The 25467-nt window shown below is 49.6% G+C and overlaps 1 protein-coding gene across 1 annotated transcript in view; it reads right to left on the bottom strand.

Annotated features, from left to right (window-relative positions):
• Nucleotides 1-25057, bottom strand: part of Gmpr (guanosine monophosphate reductase) — a 33801-nt gene extending 8744 nt beyond the window's left edge. Inside the window, exons 1-6 of the mRNA XM_021650460.2 lie at nucleotides 24738-25057; nucleotides 17645-17764; nucleotides 15231-15314; nucleotides 11596-11769; nucleotides 4100-4181; nucleotides 1364-1470 (exon numbers count right to left, since the gene is read on the bottom strand). Coding sequence (XP_021506135.1) covers nucleotides 1364-1470; nucleotides 4100-4181; nucleotides 11596-11769; nucleotides 15231-15314; nucleotides 17645-17764; nucleotides 24738-24824 — 654 coding nt within the window. The 5' untranslated portion in view covers nucleotides 24825-25057. The remainder of the gene's footprint in view (nucleotides 1-1363; nucleotides 1471-4099; nucleotides 4182-11595; nucleotides 11770-15230; nucleotides 15315-17644; nucleotides 17765-24737) is intronic.
• Between the last annotated feature and the right edge of the window lie 410 nt (nucleotides 25058-25467).

Raw genomic sequence — 25467 nt, 5'->3', positions numbered from 1 at the left:
ATCTGGCCTGTGTAGGAAAGTTCCGGGCCAATCAAACAAAAGATGGCAAGTACCTGAGCTCTGACCTTCCATGAACACACGTGCACATTATGGCTCTACTCTCTGCAATACTGAGGCTCTCACGTGATAAATCCTCGTGTGGTCCCAAGCTACTTAGGGAGTGAGCAAAGAGCATTCTGAAGTCACACTGTTGGGGACCTACGTTCACAGAAGCATGAGTTTACATAATCTGATTATGGTCTGAAACCCTGTGCACAGAGCTGGTTTTCCTTTGTATTTATTCTGTGTGTCTGTATATCCGTGCGCACGTGTGGAGGTCAGAGGGCACGTTGAGAGTCGGTTCTGTCCTACCGTGTGGAGGCGGTCTCCTGTGGCTGTTGCTGTGCTGTGCCCTCCAGGCTAGCTGCCTCTTAAGCTTAGACAGCTATGATTTTCCCAACCAGCCACAAATAAAAATAATTAGACAACAAAGATCTGTGCCTCTGTTAAGCATGCACAGACTTTCCTGTGGTCCCCTACGCAATGCAGGGGAGCAACTGTTTACCTGGTATTTACCCCGTATCAGGAAGTCTGGAGATGATTTAACTATAAGGGAATGTGCATGGAAGTTATACCCCAATACTAGGCCGCTGTATACAAGGACTTGAGCATCTGTGGACTGCAATTTCTCACGGGAGTGCTGGACTCCAGAAGGCCGAGGAGCAACTGGACACATCACCCAGCCACCCACCCACCCCAGCTTCACGAGCAGGTGCCATGGTCCACCGCAGTACGGGCCCTGGAGTGCGCAGCTCAAGGCACGTGACTATGGTTGTTCCCCAAGGTGGTGCTGTGAGGGGTGTGGATAGAGTGGGGACACAGAAGGAGAGGGCCCACTGCAGCGTGGCATTCAGTCACTCAGTCCTTAGTAACATTTGACGGCTGGTGAAGGTGGCATCATCATCCAGGAGTTCTGTATGTAAGAGCAAGGCCCAGTTTTTCCCCTGTGCCCGCAGAGCTCTTGTTCACACTTGCCCTGGAACGCATCTGTGATCCACTCTTCTAACCCCTCCCAGCTCACCACTCCACAACAGTGACTTTCTTTTTTAATGTCCTTTTCTCTTGTTTCACCACTGTTCTTCAGCTCCTTCTATCATTCCATCTGGAACAAACCACCAAGCCTTCTTATCATTTCCCAAAGCACTCCCCAACCCCTAAATCCGTGACACGAAGCCTCCTGCCTCTCCCAAATTTGCGCTGGCATCCAGATCCCTACAGAATGTGGTATTTTTGAAAACAGGGTATTGGAAGGCAGCATGACCCCTCAGGGCCAGAACAAAGATCTCCCCATGCCCCCCAAAGGCTTCCAGACCCTAACACTCACAGAGATGATGTGTCCCTTGAGGCCATGGGCAGAGTCAGCACACTCTATGACGGCGCTCAGCTGAGGATAGCCCACTCCTGTCTTGGTCCGGGTGGTGCACACGGAACCTGTGCGGAGGGAGAGGTGGATTCAGGGAGGGTTCTGAATAAGCAGAACACGACAGAAAACGATAGCCCTTCACCATCATATGGCCCTGCCCAGTGCCGGGGTGTCTCTTCCTCAACAGTGGATGAATGCTGACTGGTCGGACACACAGTATCGCACAGAGGCACTCGGATACACTACCTCACTGGCCATGTGTGCCCCTCAAGTCCTCATCGTCATCATCAGCAAATGTCCTGGCCATCACCTCCTACTCAGCCGTCACTGGCCCTCTTGATGCAATGTCTACCCCCTGAGATGACTGAGTACAGGCTCCAGCTTCCTCCCCCTCCTCCATCCACTCTTCTACATCCTCAGACTCCATTTCCAGGGGCCACTTGGAATCCTCTGAGCCTTCTCCTAGCTTCTTCCCCTTTTCCTTCTGTGAAGCTACTAACCTCTCCACACCCCACTGCTCAGCCTAGGGGACTGAAAACCCAGCACTCACCCGGAGTGGTTGTAATGGAATGAATTGGCATTAGGGGGAATGGCTTGCCCTCGACTTGACCCAACAAGCCCTTTGGATGAGAAAGGTCTTATACAACTATGTACCAATTACCCAACCTCCGCTTCCATCTTTCTTACTTTCATGCTGTACCTTCATCCCATCTCCTTGACCTGAGTTCCCACTCAGGCTAGAGCAGTGGTTGTCAACCTTCCTAATGCGGTGACCCTTCAATACATTTCCTCCCATTGTGGTGACCCTCAACCATAAAACTATATTCATTGCTACTCCATAACTATAATTTTGCTACTGCTATGAAGCATAATGTAAATATCGGATACGCAGGATACCTGACATGTGACCCTTGTGAAAGACTTCCAAAGGGGCTGAAACCCCTTCACGGGTTCACAGGTTGAGCACCACTGGCCTAGACCCTGAGGTCAGCTTGGCTTTCAGTAAATTATACCAGCACATGGATAGCTTCCTCCCTTGCATATTCCTGTCCCAATGTCACATTCAGTCCTGGTTGTGTTCTCTCAGGCCCAGGGGAACACCTGGTATGCTGACCTTATGTCCCCTGTTTGCACTTCTAATCTCACCCCTAAAACAAGTGAGTACCTGCCTCTGGGCCCTGCCTGCCTCTTCTCTTCTCTGCTCCGCTCCCTATGCACTTACAGTTGACTTTTCACCAAGTTTCTTCCCACCTCAGGGGTTCTCGGTACTCAGGGCGCTCGCTCTCTCTCTCTCTCTCTCTCTCTCTCCTTTCCTCCCCTCCCCACCTACTGTCCAGCCAAGCATTTCTCATTTCTGGGGCCTTCATCTTCAATGTCACTGCCCCAGGAAAGCTGCGTATCCCCCTGTCTTTTGAGAAGCCCATTTCAATCATTCTTTGCGTGGGAGGGCCGGGGACTGTTTTCTCTGCATGATAGTAAGCTCCGGAGATTTCACACTCATCTGCCTGACACTGTGAACAGCCTCGTGCCTAGAAGCACTATAAATAGCATGGAGAGAATGCAGGGGCTGGAGCGCGAGTGAGTCACACCGTCACTCCCACTCTGCCACTCACTCACCTCCTCCTGTGTGTCTTGTGGGGTCTCTTCTGTGCTGCTGGCGGGGCAGCCCAGGTACTGTACATTAGTAACTGTCTACGTAGGTGGCCGTGAGGAGAACCACAGGCTAGCAGTAGAGCCTGAAGTCTCCCTGTGGGTTGAAAGCCAGCTGGCCAGCCTGATGAGCAGCCAGGGCCATTTTTTCAATATAAGCACTCATACATGCTCCTCCATGTGCTAAGTCACAGCCCGAGGGCTCCTCTTCCTATGGCAGCACTCACCACATGGTCCTTGCATGAGTTTCCTCTCTACTTCCTTTCTTTCCGGGGTTGACGGTTGTTGTTGTTGTTGTGTGTGTGTGTGTGTGTTATGCTCACGTTCCTGTAGGTTATCTGCTGCTATTTTTAGTCCCGGATCAAGTGTCTATCTTCTTTCTTTCCTTCTCTCTGATCCTAGTGTCTGGGTAATAATGAATGTCCAGGGCATAATTTTAAAACATGGCGGTAGGAATGCATGCTTGAGCTTGTGAAAGGGAAGGGCAAACACCAGCCAGTCCCAATAAGGAGCAGGAACTCACAGGTTAAGGCTGGACCAGCTCTAGTTGGTTCTGTCATTCAGGAGGCCCGTGGTGACCCTAGTGGCTATTTGGTAGATTAGTCTCAGGCAGGAAGTCAGTGGAGCTAACTTCCCAAGCACCAGGTCATGTTTAAGAGTGGCCTCTTCATTGGACACCTATCTGCCACGTTTGGGGTCCTTCAAACGTTCACACGGATGCTGTCATTCTTGCTCACTAACTGCTGTCACGTATTCTCCACTCAACGCGTATGGAGCATGGGTGACCTCTGCACTCGGCTCTCCCACACGAACTCGCTCAACAGAGCCGCAAAATGCAGCCATGCACCTGCTCAGGAAGAAGGTGTTTGGGCTTTCCAGAGGGCAGCTCAGTGACATCTCAGGGGCTTCGTGGGGAAGCTCCTATCTCCCAGGGGGATATGCCCCGAGCCCCTCGGGGAGTACTTCCATGTAGCCTCCTGCAGGAATCCCAAGCCCCAGGCCCCTGCTCCCTACAGACAGCCCTACTGTGACCCCTCCAGCGCTCACCTGGTCCAACTCCCACTTTGATGATATCTGCTCCAGAAAGAATGAGCTCTTCCACCATCTCTCCCGTCACCACGTTCCCTGCCTGCGACAGGAAGAACACAGCTCTCCATCACCAGAAATGACTCTTGGTAGGGGGAAGGGTACTAGGGTCACAGGATGATGGGGGGGTCCACTCCTGACTCCAAGGGCATATGTGTATTGAGGCTACCAGGGTTCTAGAAGACAGAAAGGAAACCCTACACCCAATTCTGAGGTTGATTCGAGTCGGAGAATCAGTGAGTGTGTTCTGGCCCTCCTCTTCTACTAACTTCCAACCCAGAAGCCGACAGCAGAGACCCCCTTTTGGGGAAGCCACCAGGGTGAAGTAATGACACGTGAAGCCACAGAAGTGAGAATTTTAGAAACAGGAAATCAATAGGGCTCACGGCACAGCTCTGGTCAAAACAAAATCTCCTATGGAACCCCAGATCCACAAGCAAGGAGACACACTCAGCTGATCAAAACCGTTAGTGGGGACACAGGCAACTTAGGCATCTGTGGAAAGCCCTGGAACATTCCTACAGATCCCAGAAGGCCACAGTTAGAAAGCTGACCTTTCAAGGTTGAGAAAATACCCAAGTGTCTGGCCCCAGGGCTGGGGTTCCCAGCTTGGTACAAAAGGGCAGGCAGGCCCTCATGGGCCACATGCCACTGGCATAGGCTCTGTCGACAGATGGAGTGAAGCTTCAGCCCTAAGAATAGATGTGCAAGCCAGGAAGTGGCAGAATCCATCAACCACAAGAATGCATCTACGCTGGAAATAGTACAAGCTCTCTGACTGCAGGAGCTTGAGAGGGCAAAAATAGCCCTTTTATTACAACTCACTGCCCCATGGATCCTTCAGCTGGTACTCAGGATACTTGGCAAGATGCCCTGACTGGGTTTTCACAACCATGCAAAGTCATATTTCTTGCAAAATGCATCCTTACTCATTCTACTCCCTCCAGAGCCCAAGTGTCCTTTCACTGAATTAATTCCCTGAGAAAAATATTCTTTTTTTTTTAACTTATACAAAATAACCTGAACTCCATAGAACAGGTTGTTGGAAAGAGGTGACAAGGCCAGTTTGAAGCTACCTGAACATACGCAGCAGCTGCCAACAGAAAATGATGACAGATGTCACAGGTAGAGGTCTGGAGGTGGGTTAAAGGTAAAGCGGTTTTCCAGTAAATTCAGCTGGGTAGTGTAAAGACAGTTGGAGTTATATATATGAAAACGAAACGCATGCAAGTAGATGATGCAATCAACAAACAGCCAGCAAGAGAAAAGCAAGAAAAGCAGCGTAGCCACGACCAGCTGGAATATATGGAGAACTCAGAAGCTCCACTTAAAAAAAAAAAATGCAATAAAAACAGAAAGAGGGAGACCTGGCTGATGTAGTCAGGGAGTGTGCTCAACTTTGGTAATAAGCAAAGTTAATATGCCAGCGGAGTCTACTACTCACCTACCCAACCATCAGAGGCTACTGGACACTAAATCCTAAAAAGAAAACATCACCTCAACTCTCTCTGCTGGTGGGTTATCTGCTGTAGCCCAAGTTTTCCTGGAAAGGAGTTTGAACCTCAGAAGCATGCTTGTCGCTTGTTCCACCAATTCTGCGGCTCTTACCCAAGGGAGCCATCACAAGCATGGCCAAAGATTTAGACACAAAGATGTGGCACTCACAGAGGGGGGGGCCTTTATTTCTCCAACGGGAATGGTTCTGTAGGAAATTAGGAAGACCCAAACCAGACAGAAGAGGACGAGGCCTAATCAGTCATAAAGGTAACAGGCAGACTTCCGGTTCCAAGTTTCCAGTTCTGCCAGGGTGGGCCCCTGGCCAGGGGAGAGAGGTCTGTGGGTAGGGAGGGGCTGGGCGGAGGTGGTTAAGCAAAGACGCTGCTTTATGTCCCTTTGAAACAGTGGGTGCAGGCTTGAGGGTGTGACGGCCCATGGAAGCAATGACAGGCCCCCATCACTATGGTAGTTTGTGCATGCTCACTTCCTGGACAGCCATGACCAAACAAAACTATGCGCCCTGAGCTGAGGCACTGGTGCAGGCAGGAAGCAGTTCCTGATGAGCATCCCCCATGCCCCAGTGCCCTGGCTTCCATCTGAAATGGCCCCAAAGCTCGTAGGCAGATGCTAGGTCCTCACTGCAGCCTTTCTGACCGATGGGGCTTGGGGAGATGAGGGTGCCACGGCATCAAGAGGTTCATCAATGAAGGATCCCTAACTTCATGAGCTCTCAGAAGGGGGTGGGGACTTCAGGAGATGAGGCCCAGCTGGAGAGGTGCATGGGGGGTGGGGATGTCTAAGGCCATGTCTTACCCCTAGCCTCGTCTCTGCTTCCTATGAAGTGTTTTCTCTCTGCTGAAAACACCTGCCATGATGTTCACCTCAGTTTCTCAGCTTTTGTCAGAAAGCAGACTAATGGACCTGGGGAAGCAAGGCACATTCCATAATCAAGGCCCCAGTCAAAAAAAAACCTGAAGAGCTGAGGAAGTAGAATGACAAATTTAAGGCCAGTATAGACAACTTGGTGAGTTCCTGTCTCAAAATTAAAAGTGAAAAAGATGGTCGGGGTGTGGCTTAGTAGAACATTCATCTAGTGTGTTCAAAGCCCTGGGTTCCCTGGCCCAGGTCAGCGGCAGAATAAAAACAGCCCTTTCTAAGCATGTAAACTGTAGGTTCAATGGCCAGTACAAAAAAATAAAAAATAAAAATAAAAATGAAGGAGAGAAAGAAAGCAAGAAAGAAGAAAAAAATAGTCATACCGAGCCTGTCTTAATCTATGAAGGGAGTATCCAGAACTTTCAGCATGCAAATGCTTGGGAATGGTGAGCCACTCCTCTCACCCTGCTCCTTTGCTTCCCTTCCCCAGCTGGCCATAGGCAAACAGCAAAGAAGGGCAGCGGGGTGTTCAGAGGAGCCCTGGCATGCTGCAGGAGCCAGGAATCACCCACTTCTGCAAGGATTCTAAAAGCACCCAGCATTCACCCAGGACCCTCCAGCTCAGAGAACACTGGGTAAATGCTAATGCTTCCCCACTGGGCCTCTGACGGCCAGAGAAGAGAAATTAACATTTTCAAAGCCACCAGGAACCAAAGGCTTGAGCTTCCACAAAAGGCTCTGGAATTACCCACGGATTTCAGGGGTCAGCGCAGGCAGAGAAGGGCTTAGGAACAAACATCCACCTTGCCAAAGTCTTCAGTTCATTGCTGGGGAAACCAACCATGGCAATGAAACACCTCCTGGCCAGCCCACAGGCCCTGCAGAGGGCCTAGCTGCTGGAGGCCCTGCAGGGGCCTGTGGGAACTCCTGCTGCCCAAGCCCTCTGCCTTAATCCCTCTTAACCCATGGCTCTGCACTGGAAGCATTTTCCCTATGTCGTCCCCCCACCCCTTCCTGCACTGCCCAGTCTCCTCTGGTCTTTGTTCTTGAGGGTGGCATGCAATCCACCCTGGTTTGGGAAACAGGACAAGCGTGGCCCTTGCCACCAGCCATTTCAAGCTTGCGGCATCTTGAGAAGTGGTGTCTGTCTTGATGCTTGTGCGTTCATATGTGGGTATGTGAGAACACACGTGTGTGCCTAAGTGTGGAGGCCAGAGGTCAGCCTCAGGTATTCTGCTCCTCAGGACTCCATCCACCTTGTTGTTTGGGATGGGGTCTCTCCTTTTTACCTGGAACCCTGCAGTTCAGCCAGGCTGCCTTGCCAGTGAGCTCCAAGGAACTGCCTGCCTCTACCCAGCACTGAGATTACATGTGTCCTGCCTTTATTTTTCTTAGTTTACATAGCATAGCAAGCGCTCTACCAACTGAGCTCCGTCTCCGTCCCTTCTCATTCTTCCTAAAACAGTTCCACTGCCTAGGCCCTGTCTGTCTTCTGTGGCTCCGTGTTCAGAAGCGAGCTTGCAATGGGACTTACTGCCTGAAAGCAGCTGAGCAACTGTCGGGGGGGGGGGGGTACGCTCTGTGGGCAACAAAACAGCATCCTATGTGAACCCCGTAACTCTTCTCCATTTCTGTGTCCTCAAATTCCTTTTCCCCTACAGGGCTCAGATCATGAGCTGGAAGACTTCACGAGTGCTGTGGTATGAATGCCTGTCTGTGTCCTCTCGAATCTTTGGATCCTAGAACCTAAAACCATAGGGCACGAAGATTAAAGGATGACGTCACCAAGAAGACACTCATGACTGGAGTTACTGCTCCTTAGCGGGAACTGAGGGGGCATGTGTGCCTTTCTGCCATGTGAGGACAAATCGACAAGTGATCTGTAAAGGAACAGTGTCAACAGACAGTGGGCACACCTTGACCCTCCAGTAAGTTTCCATTGTTTATGAGCCGCCCTGCTCATGGTATTTTGGCAGCAGCCTGAAGGGAGGCACCGAGTTAGTGAGTTTAATGGTGCTGCAACTAGCTACCAAGGGGAGACAGGAGAAAAGGACGAGTAAGACATCTGGGAAACAGCAATGGCCTTCAGCCTTGGCAATCACAAACACAGCTGACCAAACAGCAGTGTATTTGCCCAAATACACCACGGGGCAAAAGCTGACACAAAACAGACAGGATGACCACTCACAGGAAGCTTGAAGCAGGCCAACCCAAGCGGTGTTGCTGGGCAATGTGGGAACGGTAACACCAGAACAAGCTGCCCCGGTGGAGGTGGTAACCAGAGCTGGGAGAACCCTGAGGAGAGAACTGGGAGGTGTGGGGTTCCTGAAGCAGGGGTTATAACCACCTGTTAAATATCCCTGTTTGTGTACTTTTCACAGTTTATAAAGTTACCAGAGATGTGAAGAAGAGCCGCTAAGCCACCTCCCTAAGCCTGTGTCATTTCCCATTAATCCTCTGTACACAACCTGTGTCACATGAGGGGGTCAGTTGTTAACCCTCCATGTCTCCAGAGGAACTAAAGGAAGAGAGGGAGATCCCACCCTTCCGGACCCCTGCAGACCCTTCCAGACCCCTGCAGATGACAGCAGCCTTGGGCCCTTCCTCCTCTGCCCATCTCACTGGGGAGAATCCATGAAGGGCACCATATCCCAACAAGTACATGTGGAGATTTCTATATGCCTGACAGGAAATCAGAGATGTTAAATTTTAATATCAAGTGCTATTTATTCATGACCACCACATCCCAGTCTGGGCCTGGGGCTTCTGTTCTCCTGGAATTCCAGGTTTTTCTTCCCTCTTTTAAGCGGCCCGAAGTCAGTTACTGCAAAGGATACGGGAAGGGATAGCAACTCCACCATGCTCTGATATAGGCCTTCCCAACTAGAAACAAAAGCACTGTCCTTTTCACCCATACTGCCCAGTGGAAGGTTAACAAGGACATATGGTCTAAACGTGCTGCATAAGGGACAGGCTTTGCCTTTAGGGCTTTCTTCCAAAAGCAGATTGGTTATTTTATGTTAATATGGCATTGTGGTAAATGCCCAGGCCTAAGAGCAATTTCAGAGTTTAAGATTCCTGGTCTGCAGTCAACATGGGGTAGCTGTTCCTAATCTTTTACTGAGATGTCAGAAACAAGAGAGGGAACTGGCATCTCCTTGAAATACCTGGAGCACTTATGAACGTAGAAGAACGCTAAACATGTAGTCTCACATGCAACAAACACACGTTTTGCAATCAAAACATGCGGGTGTTTTCCCAAGCACTAAATAACTCCCAGCACAATGTCCTAAGACTCAACTCAGTTCAGATGGTACCTGGAGATAGTGTTAGGTCCCACAGATCTGAGCTCAGTCCCACAACATTGCTTCACACATCAAAAGCCAACCCTGAGTAGTAGGCTTCAGAGCTCCTGCCTGGCTTGGTTTTAAATCCAAGATTCAATGACCGCCTTCTCCAGTAATTTGCTAGAGTGGCTCCTAGACACTCTTTCTCTTTCTTATACACACACACACACACACACACACACACACAGAGACACACACTAGTTGGCTTACCAATTTAGCAAAAGCTATGAGAGACGTAGAGAAGTCAGATGAAGATCTGAAGATCTACCTCAAGGGAGGGGAAGACCATACATGAGCTGTGCCAAGAATCCAAACCAAAGGTTCAAGAGAGAAAGATTCTCCTGGCAGCTTTATTAGTAGGAAGTCTATCTCAGGAAGTTCAGGCATGGGTATGAAGGGGATCCTCAAAAGGACTCAACTCTCAGCTGAAGGTGCTATTGGGAAGTAACTGACTTTACTGGTCCTGTGGTCCTGATTATTCGAGAGGGCTCTCCTCTCACTGGGAGAAGTCCTGGAGACAGATGCCCTCCTTCTGGGTTTCTTGCTGTAAATTTAGTGATCAACTGCTGTAACCTGTGTGTCCCGTGGTTTGGTCGGTTTTGTTAGGGATAACTGATTTACTGATTGTTATAGATCCCACTCTCACTCTTAACATCTCTCTAGCCCATAGTGTCAACCAAGGTGTAGGAGAGCAAATCAAAAGTCAACATGTGTCATCCCTTCAGAGAATGAGCTGACGTATCAAAAGACATGTCCGAGTTCATAGTGAAACAAGTGACAGGAGTTGAATGAAGAAAGCAGGTTGATAAGGGTATGACTTTGAAGGATAAGAGGACCTTGGCTCATTTTTCTTTCCATGAGGTGATATCTGGATTACTTGTTTTTGTTATTGTTTCTGTTTGTTTGCTGAAGTTATAAAATACCATGACCATGACCAAAAGCAAGTTAGTGAAGAAAGGTCCCTCAAGGGACAACTGAACTCCACCCTCAAGGGACAACTGAAATGCCTGACCGCCAACTTCCTGACAGGGAAATGTGAGGCAAATAGGTTCAAAAACACAGAGGTGGCATGGGTTGATCATGAGCTGTTTGTTCCCTACTTGCCATACTAAAGCCAGCAAGGCAGGCATAAACACAGCCCCCCCCCCCAAAGGTCAACTGCAACTCTAGTGATTGCCACCTCCTTTGAGCCAATTCATTCTTGTGAGCAGTCAATATACATTTAGCAGGTAAAAGTGCTAATAATTGGGAACATATAGAAAACAAAGATCTTAGCTATGACACCATCTCAACCAACCTGCCATCATTAATTGACTCCCATAAAAGGATGATGTCATAGAGTACAACCCTAGTGGCATAACTATCCAACTGCCAAGGCTGGGCAGGGTGTAGGACAGCATGTTGAACTAGAACCCTGGTGTGCGTTTTCAATTTTAAAAATAAATATACTGTATCCATGAAGACCCCACACTCTCTCTCTTTTACAGGTCTCATCTGGTAACAGCCAGTAGATGCCATTTATAAAAAATAAGCAGCCAACCACCATGATGTTGATCAGGACCATATTCATGTTTTAGCGGAAAGCTAGTTCTTCTGGTCTTCCCTAATGCTGACCTGTGCCTTTCCTGGGGATTCGAAATTACTTTTGCAACAAAAGCTATGGAAAAGGAGTAGGTCCCATCCTCAGCATACCGCATTTCTAGCTTCCTCATCTTGAGAGAATCCCATCATACTTACCATGATGGTGTGTTCAGGAAATTTGGATCGGACCAGTTTCACGAATTCCACAAAATGTTCTGAATACCCATTGGCCACATCCAGGCAGATGAACTTCACCTGGGGCACAGCTTCCAAGATGCGGCTCATCTTCTCAAGATCATTCTGCCCACTGCCGGAACTCACGGCTACATTCTGTGGCAAAGTGAAGCACAGGAGACAGCCAAAAACAGCAGGACTCACAGGAAGTCCCTTCCCTCCATCCAGCAACCCTCTGAAGTCTACCCTGAGCTAACACAGAGGCTCTGAACAAAAGACAAACAACAGTGGAGGTAAAGAAGACCTCCTCCTTTCATGATCTAAACTTCATGTTTTCTTTCCTACCCTTGACTTAAACCATCCTTGAACCTGGTTCTCGGCAACATAACCTCACAGTAAACAGATTCTGAAATACTCAGGGGACCCTGTCCTTGGCTGCTACTCCATTTTCTCATGCTTGCTGTGTAGAACTTTGTGCTGCGCGTGAAGCCACAGATGCAAATGTGTCATATGGGGAAATTCATAGAAGGGCAACATGGGAAGCTTCCAGAAATGACAAGTGAGGGCAACAACCATTTACAGGTCAAGGAAATGTGTGGCTAGGACATGACTCAGCTGCAAGAATGCTTAAGGCCAGTCCGAACTATGCCACACCTGAGTGATGGTTAGCATTCTCAACTTGAGAGAGTCTAGAATGACCTGGGAGATTACCAGGATTACCTGGTTTGCGGTGGGAGACCTGGAGTGCCGCTCCTTTGCTGGGATGCTGGGACATACGTAAACAGAGAAAGGGAGCTGAGCAGCAGTGAGCTTTCATCGCTGTCTGCTTCCTGACTGTGGATACAGGAGACTAGCTGCTTCAAACTCCTACTGCCTTGACTTCTCTGCCATGACAGTCTGTACTGAATGGAATACGCCCTCCCTTAAGTTGCTTTTGGCAGAGCATTTCAGCTCAGAAACAGAAGAGGATAACTAAGACATTGTATCACAAGCGAATAAATAGATAAAATCAGGAGCTGGAGAGATGGTTCCGTGGTTTCGTAAAAGTGCTTTACTGCTCTTGCAGAGGGCCCAGGTTTGGTTCCTAGCACCCACACAAGTGCCTACAACCATATGTAATGCCAGCTCCGGAGGATCCAACACTTTCCTCTGGCCCCTGTGGACACTAGGCATACATGTAATGCACATACACATAGGCAAGCAAACACACACATAAAAGTAAGTCTTCTTTAAGAAAAACTACAACCAGGTTGACATGGGGTTGTTGTGGTTTTGTTGTTATGCATAGGATGTGCCTGCAATAATTAGCTACATGGGATTTGCATGATTTAAATCTACGAAAGGATATGTACAGGTTCTATGTAGATCTACAGGACCTGAACAACCAAGGTCTTTGGCATCTGCAAGGAACCTAAAAGGAGACACCAACCACCAGCAAGGGACAACTCTATTGTTCAGAGACACAAAAGACCTTACATTGAGCCAGAATTTTGTGTCTCTTAAGCCAACATTTTTGTAGTAAAAGTCCACGCCTAATTAAATCATAGTGACAGCAGCCGCAGCCATGCCAGCATCCAAAATCGTTATCTCCTTACAAATGACCTGCCCACAAAGAGGCAGGCCCAGACCTCACTGCTGTATTTGGCTTAGACCCAGCAGAATGTACTGAAAGGAAACTCAGTCATGCTATGGGAGGGCTTACGATAGCATTTTTAAACACCCATTTACTTAGTGGAACATGGCTCCTGAGACAGAGCAACCCAGCATGTAAGTCACCTGCCCTGGCTAGTCTGATGTCAGGTTGACACAAGCTACAGTCACTTCGGAAGAAGCCATCTCAACTGAGAAAATGACCCCTGCCAGACTGGCCTGGGGTACATTTTCTTGACTGATGTGAAAGGCCCCAGATCACTTACAGACAGTGCCAGGCCCGGACTTGGCGGTCCTGGCTGATAGAAGAAAGCAGGCTGAGCAAACCGTAAGCAGCACTCCCCCACGGCCTCTGCTTCACTTCCTGCCCTGACTTCCCTAGACCATGGACTACACACAACGTGCAGGCTGCAGGATGGGATGAACCCTTTCCTCCCCGGGTGGCTTTTGGTCATGGTGCTTCATCACAGCAACACAAACTTAAAGTAAGGCACCACCTTGAGTGCATGAGGATTTTAGCATGTTTAGTTATATTATTGCTATTGGACATTTTCCTGGTTCCCAGAGGATTTTTGTTGCTGTTGTTAGAACTGGGTGCTGAACGTAGGGTCTCCCACACTCGTCAGTCCTCACAGGGGTAAACCCTAGCTGAGCTGCATCCCAAGCGTCTGTTTATTTCATTTTAGAGGCAGGCTACGTCACCCCTGCTACCCTTCACCTTAAGCTCCTGCCTCAGCCTCCTAAGCAGCAGAGATTACAGGCTATGGCACCAGGCCTGGTTCCAGGTGACTCATAGACATCACTCTTTAACTCCTTCCTCCTGCTGCCAGGCCCAGATAACCATGTCTTCGAGGATTTGTCCACCATGGGCAATTAGTGTCGATGAGCTCACACTTGTGAGCTTTTGTGTCGGTTTTCCCTCAGCAAAATGTTCTCAAGGTTTGTTCACACTATAGCATAAGTCAGGACTTCATTCCCTCTGTGGCTGGATAGCATTCTCTCGTGTCGATACATTTTATTTTATTTGTCCGTCAACTCGACATTTTAGTTTTTTAGTTTACAGTTCTTACCTCTGGACTATTATAAATGTTATGAGCATTCATGAACAAGTACATGTGTGAATATGAGGTTTCACATATTCACAGATGGTAACTCATGCTTACTCTCGAGTGTCTTAGTCAGGGTTATTATTGCTGTGATGAAACACCCTGACCAAAGCAACTTGGAGGTGAAAGGGTTTGCTTGGCTTCTGCATCCAAGGAAATCAGGACAGGAACTCAAGCAGGGCAGGAACCTGGAGGCAGGAGCTGATGCAGAGGCCATGGAGGGGTGCTGCTTACTGGCTTGCTCTCCATGGCTTCCTCAGCCTGCTTTCTTATAGAACCCAGGACCACCAGCCCAGGATGGCACCACCTACAATAGTCTGGGCCCTCCCAATCAATTACTAAGAAAATACCCTACAGGCTTGCCCACAGCCTGATCTTATGGAAGCATCTTCTTAATTGGGGTCCCCTTCTCTCATTAAAGTATCCAGCACAAGCAGTTTTTAGGTCATTTTCAAATCAGCCTCAGCACCTGCATTCCTCTCAACTCTATGAGAGCATTCCAGTTTCTTCACGTACCCAACACCTCTCTCGCCATTCTACCCACAGCCATCCTAGCAGGTGTATAAGGTATTGAAATAAAAGACAATTTGTTATAATTAGGATGCGCTGTCTGTAGCCGGGGAAAAAGCAGGTTTTTCACCTGGAAACCCCTGGCAGAAAGCAAGGCCTTTCCCAGGTGCTGGTGATGGATGTTTACTCTCCAAGGTGAAGCTGACCTCATAGGTGACTCCTGGAGTTTTCCTCAGCGTGATCCTGGCATCTCCCCACTAGCCTCCCGAGTACACATTTAAATGCTCTTAACAAGTCACTGATGACTTTTCTTTCCCCTCAGCCCTTGTCACGTCAAGCCCATCCTCATACCTGCAGGCACTCGGGGTGGTTTTCCGCGAACCGTTTCCAGTCATCCAGGGAGTAATGCTTGTGAACGGCTGTAAACATGGCATGCTAGGAAACAAAACCGGATTGTCAGGAGTGAGCCGGGGGAGCCCGTCTCCCCCTCTGCCTGCTGGGGTTAGCCACAGGCGGGAGCGTCTGCGTCTGCCATTCATGCCTAATTTGCTCTGAATGTGTCTCCGGGAGCCAAAACCAAACAAAGGTGTACGCAGTAAAGCAGCAGATCACAAAATGGTCTCCTGCTTTGATGCGATCAGACAACGTGTGTTCAGCCTGTGAAGTGCTGCCAAAAGGCAAGAGAAGGAAAAAAAAAAGAGGGGGGAGGCGTTTCTACCCAGCTGAGCCACCTAGCTCTTGCCCACACCCAAGGCAGGTGGGGTCCTCAAGACCTGGAGAGTGGCCATCCATGCAAGCCAACCAAAGGACTTCACCTTACAGTCAGGGCTTCCTCCGATTCACAGCCCAAATACCTCTTGCTGAAAGCCAACACTGGAGAGGGTGGTTACGTAGCTAACCCTACCTCTTTGGCAACTGAGCCATGCTTTACCACCCCTGGGCCAATGCTTTGCAGACGCCACTGAATTCTCAGAACAACGTTGAACAGAATTATTATCATTTAAGGGACTTAAGAAATATATAACAAAGCTGGGTATGGAGGCACACACCTAAAACTCCAGCACTTAGTATTCTGGGGGCTGAGGCTGGAGGACTGTGGGCAGTTGGAGGCCAGCCAGAGCTACATAGCAAGACCCTACCTCAAAAAGGGGTGTGGGGCGGAAGAGGAAGAGATAACTGATTTAGCAATTGCTTACACCAGCGGCCAGAATCAAACTCCCCTGCCTGGAGGCCTCTCCTCTAACTTCTGTATCACCCGACACCTCAATTTCCCACTCTAAAATCCTGTGACTCTATTAATTCACACTGTCTGTGGAGCCACACACGGTTGGTTACCTCTACCGGTGCAGGCTTTGGTGTTCCTGGGAAACTTTCCCGTGAAAAGGGAAAGGGCACAGCAAGTTCCAAGTTGTTCTCCATTGCTCCTGCAGCCCCACACCCTTTTATACAGTTAGCTTGCTATCGCTGTGACAAAGTATCTGAAAAGATTGACTTATAACAAGGAAAGTTTCATTTTGGCTTGCTCTGTTGAAGGGTCCCATTGATCATGGGCTGTGGCATGTCAGCACATCACCAAGGGAGTACAGAACAGATCAAAACCATTCACCTTATAACCAGTCAGGGAGTAAAGGAAAGAGGAAGACCCTGGGGTCCGGCACTCCCTTTCAAGGCCACACATGACCTAAAGACCTTCTGCCAGGCCCCATCTCTTAAGGGCTTTACTCCCTTGAAAAGCACCACCCTGGGAAACGCCTTTAAACACATGGAACTTCAGGGACACTTTCTCACACTACCTACCACATACACTAAACAATAGTCACAAGTCGTCATTAACAACAAAGAAGGGAAAGATTAGGAGGGGGAAAAATACCACATTCCTTCAGCAATTAATGTATTTGCCTCAGACCTCTCTCTCCAGCAGAGGCTTAGAGCTGACAAACGGTCAATCCTCAGCCAGGTGGATGACCCCCCCCCACTCCACTTTCTGAGCTCATAATTTGAGAATCTTTTCTTCCTCATCGCTGCCTAATGATGAATCCCAGCGTCTCCTGTGGTCAGACCTGCCACCCCACAGTGAGAAGCTGTTCCGACTAATTGCATTTATCTTTGTACTTGGCAGACACGGCCAGCAGAAACAGATACACAACAGACACACAGCTCTGTGAGGCAACAAATGCCTTGGCTAGGCCAAGACACTAGTCAAAAGAAACCTTGAATTTGCCTTGGGATCCATCCAATTTAGAGCTGTGTTGTCCAGATTCTGGGGTCACTGTGTTTATGTCCTGCCTCCCTACTTGACTGAAGGCCCTGGACAGTTTGTCCCTCCTCTTTCTCTGTCTGCCTCAGATTCCTCATCTGCAAAAGGAGCCTAGCCCATGGAGTTCTGATAAGGACTGAGAGATACATTACAGCAGAAACAGTGAGCACTCCCCAACACAACATATTAAATGCTACAAATGCGAATACAAAGTGGCTGTTTTCAGAACAAAGGTGATGGCCCTCTCCAATATGGCATTCACCCTGTTGCCTAACTTTCTTTTGAAAGTCTGACTTTAAAACCATCACAGGCATTTTCACAGAAGAGACAGGAGCAGATCTGAACCAGTTTGCAGAGGGCAGAGTTCAGACATGAACATCTTTTACCTGCAGAAGCAGGAAGGAGGTGCTCCTTGCAACAGACTCAGCAAAAAGTGACAGAGTCCAGGCACTGGACATCACCACCCTCAAAAAGAGCGGAGGGTCTAGTGAAGTGCCTGAGCTCTCACCTGTGACATCACCACAGCCATCTCAAATGTCCCCACCGTGTCCATGTTGGCCACAATGATGGGAATCCCTGAGTAGGTCTGCTTTGAGTTTCGAAACGTAAAGGTTCGCTCAAGATCCACCTGTTGGGGGAAAAAAAAGGGAAAGAAAGGAGAGTCAGCTCTTACATAACACAGGCAGAATTCCCAGTGTCCAGAGTGAGTGGGGAGGGCACCAAGGATGCGTGTGCTCCTCAGCCCCTACATGCTCTTAGGGCTCTGGCCCAGTGTTCCAAGGACAGGAGAGCCCTCAAGAAAACCAAGGGACAAGCTATACCCACACACAAAATCTCAAGCAGTCCCCACTGTCCCCGCACACCTATATAAGACACTGGATAGTCTTACAGGAAGACCAAGATGTATGTGAGATCTGTTCTTCATCAGCTTCTCCAATCCCTCTGCTGCCTCCTTTCCTTACCCTGTCTCACGATGGTCGGAAGCACACATGCACACATTATTACTTCCTGCCCCTCCAAGCGCTGGAGGACCCATTCCTCTCCCAGGAAAATCCACCCGCTCTTCCCCAACAAGACTGGCCCTCCTCCTTCCTTCCTCTTCCTGTCAGGTCCTTCCCATGCCCCTGTTCACCTTGAGCCACACTCCAAATTCACCAGTGCCGAGATACAATTCCTTAATCCCTTTGCCTTTCAGCTCCGGCAGCTGTTTGGTAATTATGAACGCTGGGAGGAAACACAATGCAACCATCTGTCCCAGCAGAGAAACGCTGGTTCCTCTGACAGCTGCAGGGAGGGCCCACCAGCTCTCCTGGAAACTCCTACCTGAGTGCATGCGTGTGACTAAGAGCTGTCAGGATTCCGGTAGGATGCTCAGCCAGCACTGTGGGCTAAGCGGAATGTTGTGTCAGTGCTGGATCCTCACAAAAAAGCTGGTGGAATCATAATTACTCGTGACAGACTTGTGCTTGAGCTTATCACAGAGAGGCCACTCCCAAGACCCCATTTCTCAAATTCATGTCTGGCTGGGTTTGACCAATGGAAGATGCCAAGTGAGAAACTTGGTACTGATGGACAAGGGTTGAGATCCAGAACCTCTCTGCCTTGGGCTGCTTTTACAGGGCAGCTGCAGCCCCCTTCAGTTCTGTGCACATTCCTGCTTCCAGCTTTCCCCACACGGTCCAGTTCCTCCCACCAACTCTCACCCTTGGGTGCTATTGCTATTGCCAATCTCCCGGCCACAGCAGGAGGAATTTCAGTAAAGGAGCTGTCTCAGTCAATAAAGTACTTGCCTTGCAAGCATGAGAACCTAAATTAGCATCACCAGAGCTATCAGGAGGACAGGCACATGCTTACTATCCCAGCCACGAGGGTATGGGAGGTGGAAACAGGCAGATTGCTTAATGCTCTTAGGCCTAGCTAACCTGGCTGACTAGTGAGGTTCCAGGCCAAAGACAGACTTTGTCTCAAACACAAAGTAGAAGGACCCTGAGGATCCACACTGAAGGGTGTCCTCCGATCTCCATACAGATACCATGCACATACCACACATATGTGTACATACACATACATACACACACACACACACACACACACGTGCACTGTGGGTTAATAAATTCCCTGTTTGAAATACTCTGCATCATTCATTGCTTTGGCTGTATCCTAAGCAACACAGACCACACTGGAGTAGGGCGAGTGGCCAAGGAGAAACTTGAACTTTAGACTTCTAAAATGACTTAGTCCTACATGGACCCAGGCTGCCTGAGTATAAGCAATTGCCACCTTCAACCAGTGTCCATCCACCTGATGCTTCTCTTTTCCATTTCATTCAGCTTGCACTTTGCAGTCTGCATTCAGTCGGAACACACTGTGCTGCACCTCAGACCCATTAGCCCTTTTTTTTGTTTTCTTGCTTCTATAAGTCAGAAAGACTTCCTGGCTAGCGGCTGTCATAAAATGACTGTGCTAGCCTGAAACAGCGGTCAGGGAGAGGAAGTGAGACCCTGACATTCTGTGAACTTCCCAGGTGGCGTCTCATCCCTTTCCTCTGTTGGTGTCCGGCTGACCACCCAAGGATGTCTGAGTGAGGCTGTTCTCTGCAACTCTGCAGGACTACTGGGCCTCCCACTCTTGGGCCCAGACTGAAAGCAATCAGAATTCCTGGCCTCAGATCCTCTTGTGGTTCTACCCAAGATGCCCAGGAGAAAAGAGCCTCCACGCTGTGCCCAGCTGAGATCACAATGGTTTTTTTTTTTTTTTTCTTGGCACACCAAAATCTACCTGCAGCTTGGGTGCCTGTGCACGCACGCACACGCACACGCACACGCACACGCACACGCACACGCACACGCACACACAGAACCTTGAAAATGAACCCTCTGCTTCCTCTCTCCACAAGGCTGATTCTTGGCACTGGAAGAGCTGTATTGCAGCAGCGGAACCTGTGTTTAGCAAATGCCATGCTCTGGCAGCAAACCTTTCCCTCCCAAATGACATAAGGCAGATCCTTCCCAATATTTAGTTCTAAGAATGAGAAATGAAAAATTATCTGCCCTAACCTTATCTACCCAGACACACATGCATGCCCAGAACTGTCCTCTTGTTCACTGAGAGATAAATTCTTCACTCCAGACTCTCTTCTCTGCCACAGCTGCTGAACAACCCAGATACAGCACCCTAAATTCTCACTCAAAAAGCAGCAGACTCCCTCTTTTCACCCCCCCCCAAAATAACTTCTGTTCTCTTCAGTGAGTCAGTCTGCTCGTTCCCCAGCATCCTGCAGATCTAAAGTATACACTGCCACCTTTCTGAGAAGTTCCATGGAATGAGTCAAGCTTAAGGAGCCACTACAGGAAATACGTTCCACTCCTGTAACAAAAAAAAAATGATCACTCTCGGACAGGACAGAAAGGCAGTAAGTGATGGCACAGGGAACCAGCCTTGCCTCCCCACCCAACACTTCCTTCCCAAACCCTTAAGAGCACACCAGGCCATGCTTGTATGTTAAGCTCCATAGACATGCAGCCACGTGGTCATCAACAATCGCCACTTGACTCTCGGGGAAGAGAGGAAGCCCTAGAGAGAGAAACATCGTTGGCCTTTGGGAAACCCTTCTGGGAAGTGTTTCACAAAGGCCCTGGGATCAGATTGCAGTCCCATGGGGAGGGAAGTCCAGCATCCCGACTACCTAGAACAGGCCTTCTGGATGCTGATGGGAACCCAGGAAGCTTGGAAGCCATTGGTTCTCGTGTTTCTGAAACACTCCTGCACAGCTTGGCACCACAGTGAGCCACACAGTCCCTAAGTGAAGAGGGCATTGTAAGCTACAGCAGTGGTTCGCACCGTGAAAGCCTTCTTGAGGATCTCTGCCAACACGCCAAGACCTCCCCAAGCTGCCTCAGTCAAAGCTTCTGTTGGAACTTGTGTACTTTGGAGTATCTCCCTAGGTGATTCCACTGCACTCGTGACTAAGAACAAATCTGGGCAAACTTTCTAATTCCACAAAGCAAAGTTTACCTAGGCTGTTACAGGTTGAATTGTGGCTCCCCTGAATGGCACTGAAGTCTTAACCCCAATACCTATGAATGAAACTTGATTTGAAAACAGGATCTTTGCCAAGTAACCAAGCTAAGGTGAGGTCACTTAGGGTGTAGAAGAGCCCAGTATGACTGATGTTCTTATCAAAAGGGGACACAAGCAAACCAAAGGAGGTCAGCTTACAGAGATGACGTCAGGGGCATCTACATGCCAAGGAGGGTCAAAAGTAGCCAGCAAACCAGCAGGAGCTGGGGTGGTGCATGGAGCAGGTGCTGTCTCCCTCACACACAGCTCTAGAGAGAAATCGACCCCATAGACACACCTTGATCACGGCTTTCCAGCTTGCCTAACTGGGAGACAGACAAGGCTCTTAATCCAGCCACCTCTTCTATATCTTCTACTTACGGCGGGCCCCAGGACACAATGTCGAAGCAATAGAATGCACAGTAATGGAACTCTGACTAAAAGCTGGAGCCTCCTTTCTTCCCTATATTGTCTCCACCTGCCCTGTTCTCTATCCGCTATGGGTCAGCCTGTCACAGCTGGGAATAACCCTCTCAACTGGCTCTCCTCAATGGTCCAACAATCATGACAAGAGTTGTAAGCAGATGGAAAGGCATTTGCATTTGCCCTGTCCTAGGACAAGTGGGTGAATATTCTCTATTGTGAATATTATTCAATACCCAACTTTTGAAATCCTGCATTACTAGGTTAAAACAAACATATATATATATGATATATGATATATAAAGGAAAACCTCTTGTTGGCTGGGGGAGATGGCTCAGTCATTAAAGGGCTTGCCATACAAGCATGAGGATCTGAGTTTGAGTCCCAGAACCCAAGTTAAAATGCCAGGAAGAGTGGCACACTTGTAATCCCCAGGGCCAGGAAGGTGGCAACAGGCAGAGCTCCCTGGATCTTGCTGGCTAGCCAGAGCAGACTACTTGGGAAGTTCCAGACCAGCTGGGGGTGAGGGGGAACCCTGTATCAAAAATATAGTAATAGGCCAGTCGTGGTGGTGCATGCCTTTAATCCCAGCACTCTGGGAGGCAGAGGCAGGTGGATCCCTGTGAGTTTGAGGCCAGCCTGGTCTACAAAGTGAATCCAGGACAGCTAAGGCTATCTTAAAACCCAAAAATATAATAATAATAATAATAATACAAAAATGGACAGTACCTGAGGACTAATACCAGAGTCTGACCTCTGGCCCTCATACTTGCATCTGTGGGCAAACATGTATGCACGCACACAGACATGAACATGTTTATATAAGGAAAATTCTTACTTAAGAACTAGGGTGGGGTGTTAAAGCCAGGATTGGGTCCCTTGGAATAATGCAAGCCCCATGTGCATCAGATAAATCCAAAAGTCTTAATCCACAAACCCTGTGGCGCTTCCAACTTTGGTACCTCGAGCTAGGCACTTGGGAGGTGACCGGGTCTGCGGCTGCCCCGTAAATGTACACCTAAGCGGATCACCCCTCCCAGGACCAAATCCCATTTTCTGTTCGCTGGTGAAAATGCCCCAGCAGGAGTAGCAAACTCCTCAGGAGGGGATTACTCTTGATCTTTTTGCCCGGTTCATTAAGACTCCTTCAGGCCTTGGTTCTGAGCAAACTGTTGAACTGGTAAAACCACTCCCAGCTAGATCCTGCTCCCTATTTGGTGGCCATTTTCTCCTGGGCATACCCCCTCAGGGCTCTTGAACTGTTGAACATCTATCTACTGCGGAGTTTCCAATTTGCATCTAGATATTATTTCTACCAAGGGGAAGCCCCTGGCTGTGCCTGCCTACAAGAAAAATCAGGTATCACAAGACAACAAAAGAAACACTGAGATGGAACATTTCAGAGGCTAAGGTAGTTCCCTACCCAGTGCCAAGCCGGCAAGTCATATTATACGAGCTCATCCACCAGGCAGGAGCGGCCAGCCCCAGGAGGCTCCACCACTAACAATTGCAACAACCATGCCCGTCAACTCTCCCACAAAAGCTGCAAGCTGAGTGACAGTCCTCGAAGGCACCAATTCTCACTGTGACAGGTACACCCAGACTGCACGATGAGATCCATGCTGGGACATTAAGAGCGGCCATCAGCACAAATTACAAAGCCAACTTTGGCATGACATCATTTTGCTCACATAAATATTAATACCGCACCTTCTCAAGAGCTTTCCCAGTCCAGAAAATGCACTGATCCTTGCTTCCTACAGATAAATACGCTTTTGTGTATATGTGAGTGGTTCACGTCTAAATGAAATTTAAACAAACATTAAGGGGAAACAAACAAACACTGAGGCCACTACATTGTCAGCCCAGGATGCCGCGAACATTTTATCCTGGTCTGGTTTTAGGTTCCCACTGGTTCCCGGTGTCTGCTCAACAGTCCAGGTGTTTTCTCTGGCGTTTATTTTCGTTCCAAGGGTTTGCCCTGTTCTTTAACACCTGAGAGTACACGATGAAGGACAGGCCGGGGGCATCTAATCTGAGTGGATAAGGGTCTGTCACGCCCCCACACACACTTCCCGTCTCCCATGCCCCTGCTTAGGGAAAGTGACTTGGTTCTACTCGCTCATTGGCTAGCTCAGGAGGCAGCCCTAATCCACGCCAACCCTCAGCTGGCAGCTGTAGGCACTGCAGTCGGGCCTGGGCACCGAGCGAGTTGTTTGCGGAGGGGATTTATTTATGGTCTTGTTTGTGGAGCAAGAGGGATGGGACGGGCAGGCTGGCTTAGCTTCCCCGTGTCTACTCTTTGGGCCCAAACTCTCTTCCTCCTGAGTTCCCCCACAGAGCAAAGCCACTACCCCAGCCGGCTCCAAACTATTTATCCTTCAAAGTCTGACCTCGGCCGGCCGTCTCCCGTCTCCACCTGTTTCCAAGCGTTCACCTTATTGCACAACTAACTTCCCCACGGCCCGAAATCACCCTCACCCCAGCGCCGTCCGCTTGTCTCACTCTGGGTTGGAACTGCAGGCTGTCCAGTACTGAAGGGCGCCACCAAGAAGCAGGTCCCCAGGCTCCGCTCCAGCGAGACCATTTAAACTCAGAAAGAAAACCTTGAGCCCGAGTGTAGGGAGCGCCCGGTTTTTTCTGCCCTGTTCGCCGCGACATTCCACCACAGGACCTGATGCTAAATCAGCAGAAGCAGGACCCAGCACCAGGGGACCCTGCTCCAAATTCCAAGAATCTGCGGTTACGTTTCTCTTCCTTTCCATCCTAGCCTCTCCGCTTTCTCTCCTCCCCGAGTTCCCCTCCTGAGACCTATTCCTTTTAAAGTCACTGGTCACTTGGTTGATCTTAGCGCCTCTGTGGTCGAGTTCCAGTGTGAACTTCCCCAAGCCCACCAGTGACAGACAGGAGCATTTATAATTCCAGGCCAGAACTAGGACCCCCCGTCACTGACCCTAAAGACTGCCCAGGTGTAAGAGAAAACCGACTGGCCTTCCCCTTTCTCAAGGGGGAAGAGGGTGTGACTCCCCTGCCTCCGGCACAGATAAGGCACCTTGTGCCACCCCTTATACCCACTTCCCGCTTGTCAACCCGAAAGCGGCCTGCCAGCGGCCCCCACCTCGGCTCGGCTCTTGAGGCTGCTCCGCTTAGGTCGCAGCAGAACATCCTTGAAGTCGAGTTTAAGGTCCGCATCAATGCGGGGCATGGTGCCGGCGGTGCGCGGTGGCTTCCTGCGGCGGAGGCGGTGCAAAGGCCGGCGTCAGCCAGGGGCTGCGGGGCGCGTGCGTACAGCGGCGCCGGGATGGCTGTGCGCAGACCGGCGCTCGGTGAGCCCGGTGCGCACGCCCTGTTCTTATGCCGGTACGCCCCGAGCCCCCGACACGATTTCACTCGCCCGGCGCCCCGGGGCACGCCCGGCCCCGGCGTCCAGGTCCCGCCCCTATCCCCGCCCACGCCCCCTCGCCTAATGTGAGCCCCGCCCCTGGGTCTGTTAGCCCCGCCTCCTGCTTTAGCTCAGCAGTTTCTGCCTGAACCTGGTCTAGAACCCTAGCCTAGAGTACTCCAGGCAGGGCCGGAGTTCAGAGATGGGTGCGGATTAGAAGACCTTCAACAGAACACCTGCAACAAAGTCTCATCCACAAAGTGTGCCCTAGTCTGACTCAGAGGTTACCAAAGGAGAAGCCAGAGAGATCAGTCTTCCCAGTTTACCAGGGTATGAGCGCGCGCTCTCTCTCTCTAAGACAGGGTGTCACTATGTCGCTCTGGCTGTCCTGTAAGTCCCTATGTAGAACAGCTGGTCTTGAACCCTACCTCCCTAGTGCCGCCTTCTGTGTGAGTAGTGGGATTAA

Source organism: Meriones unguiculatus, chromosome 19 (assembly GCF_030254825.1).
Source record: "Meriones unguiculatus strain TT.TT164.6M chromosome 19, Bangor_MerUng_6.1, whole genome shotgun sequence".
NCBI classification, from domain to species: Eukaryota; Metazoa; Chordata; class Mammalia; order Rodentia; family Muridae; genus Meriones; species Meriones unguiculatus.
Note: the sequence above shows the minus strand (reverse complement) of the source record. Positions and strands in the feature narration are given on the sequence as shown.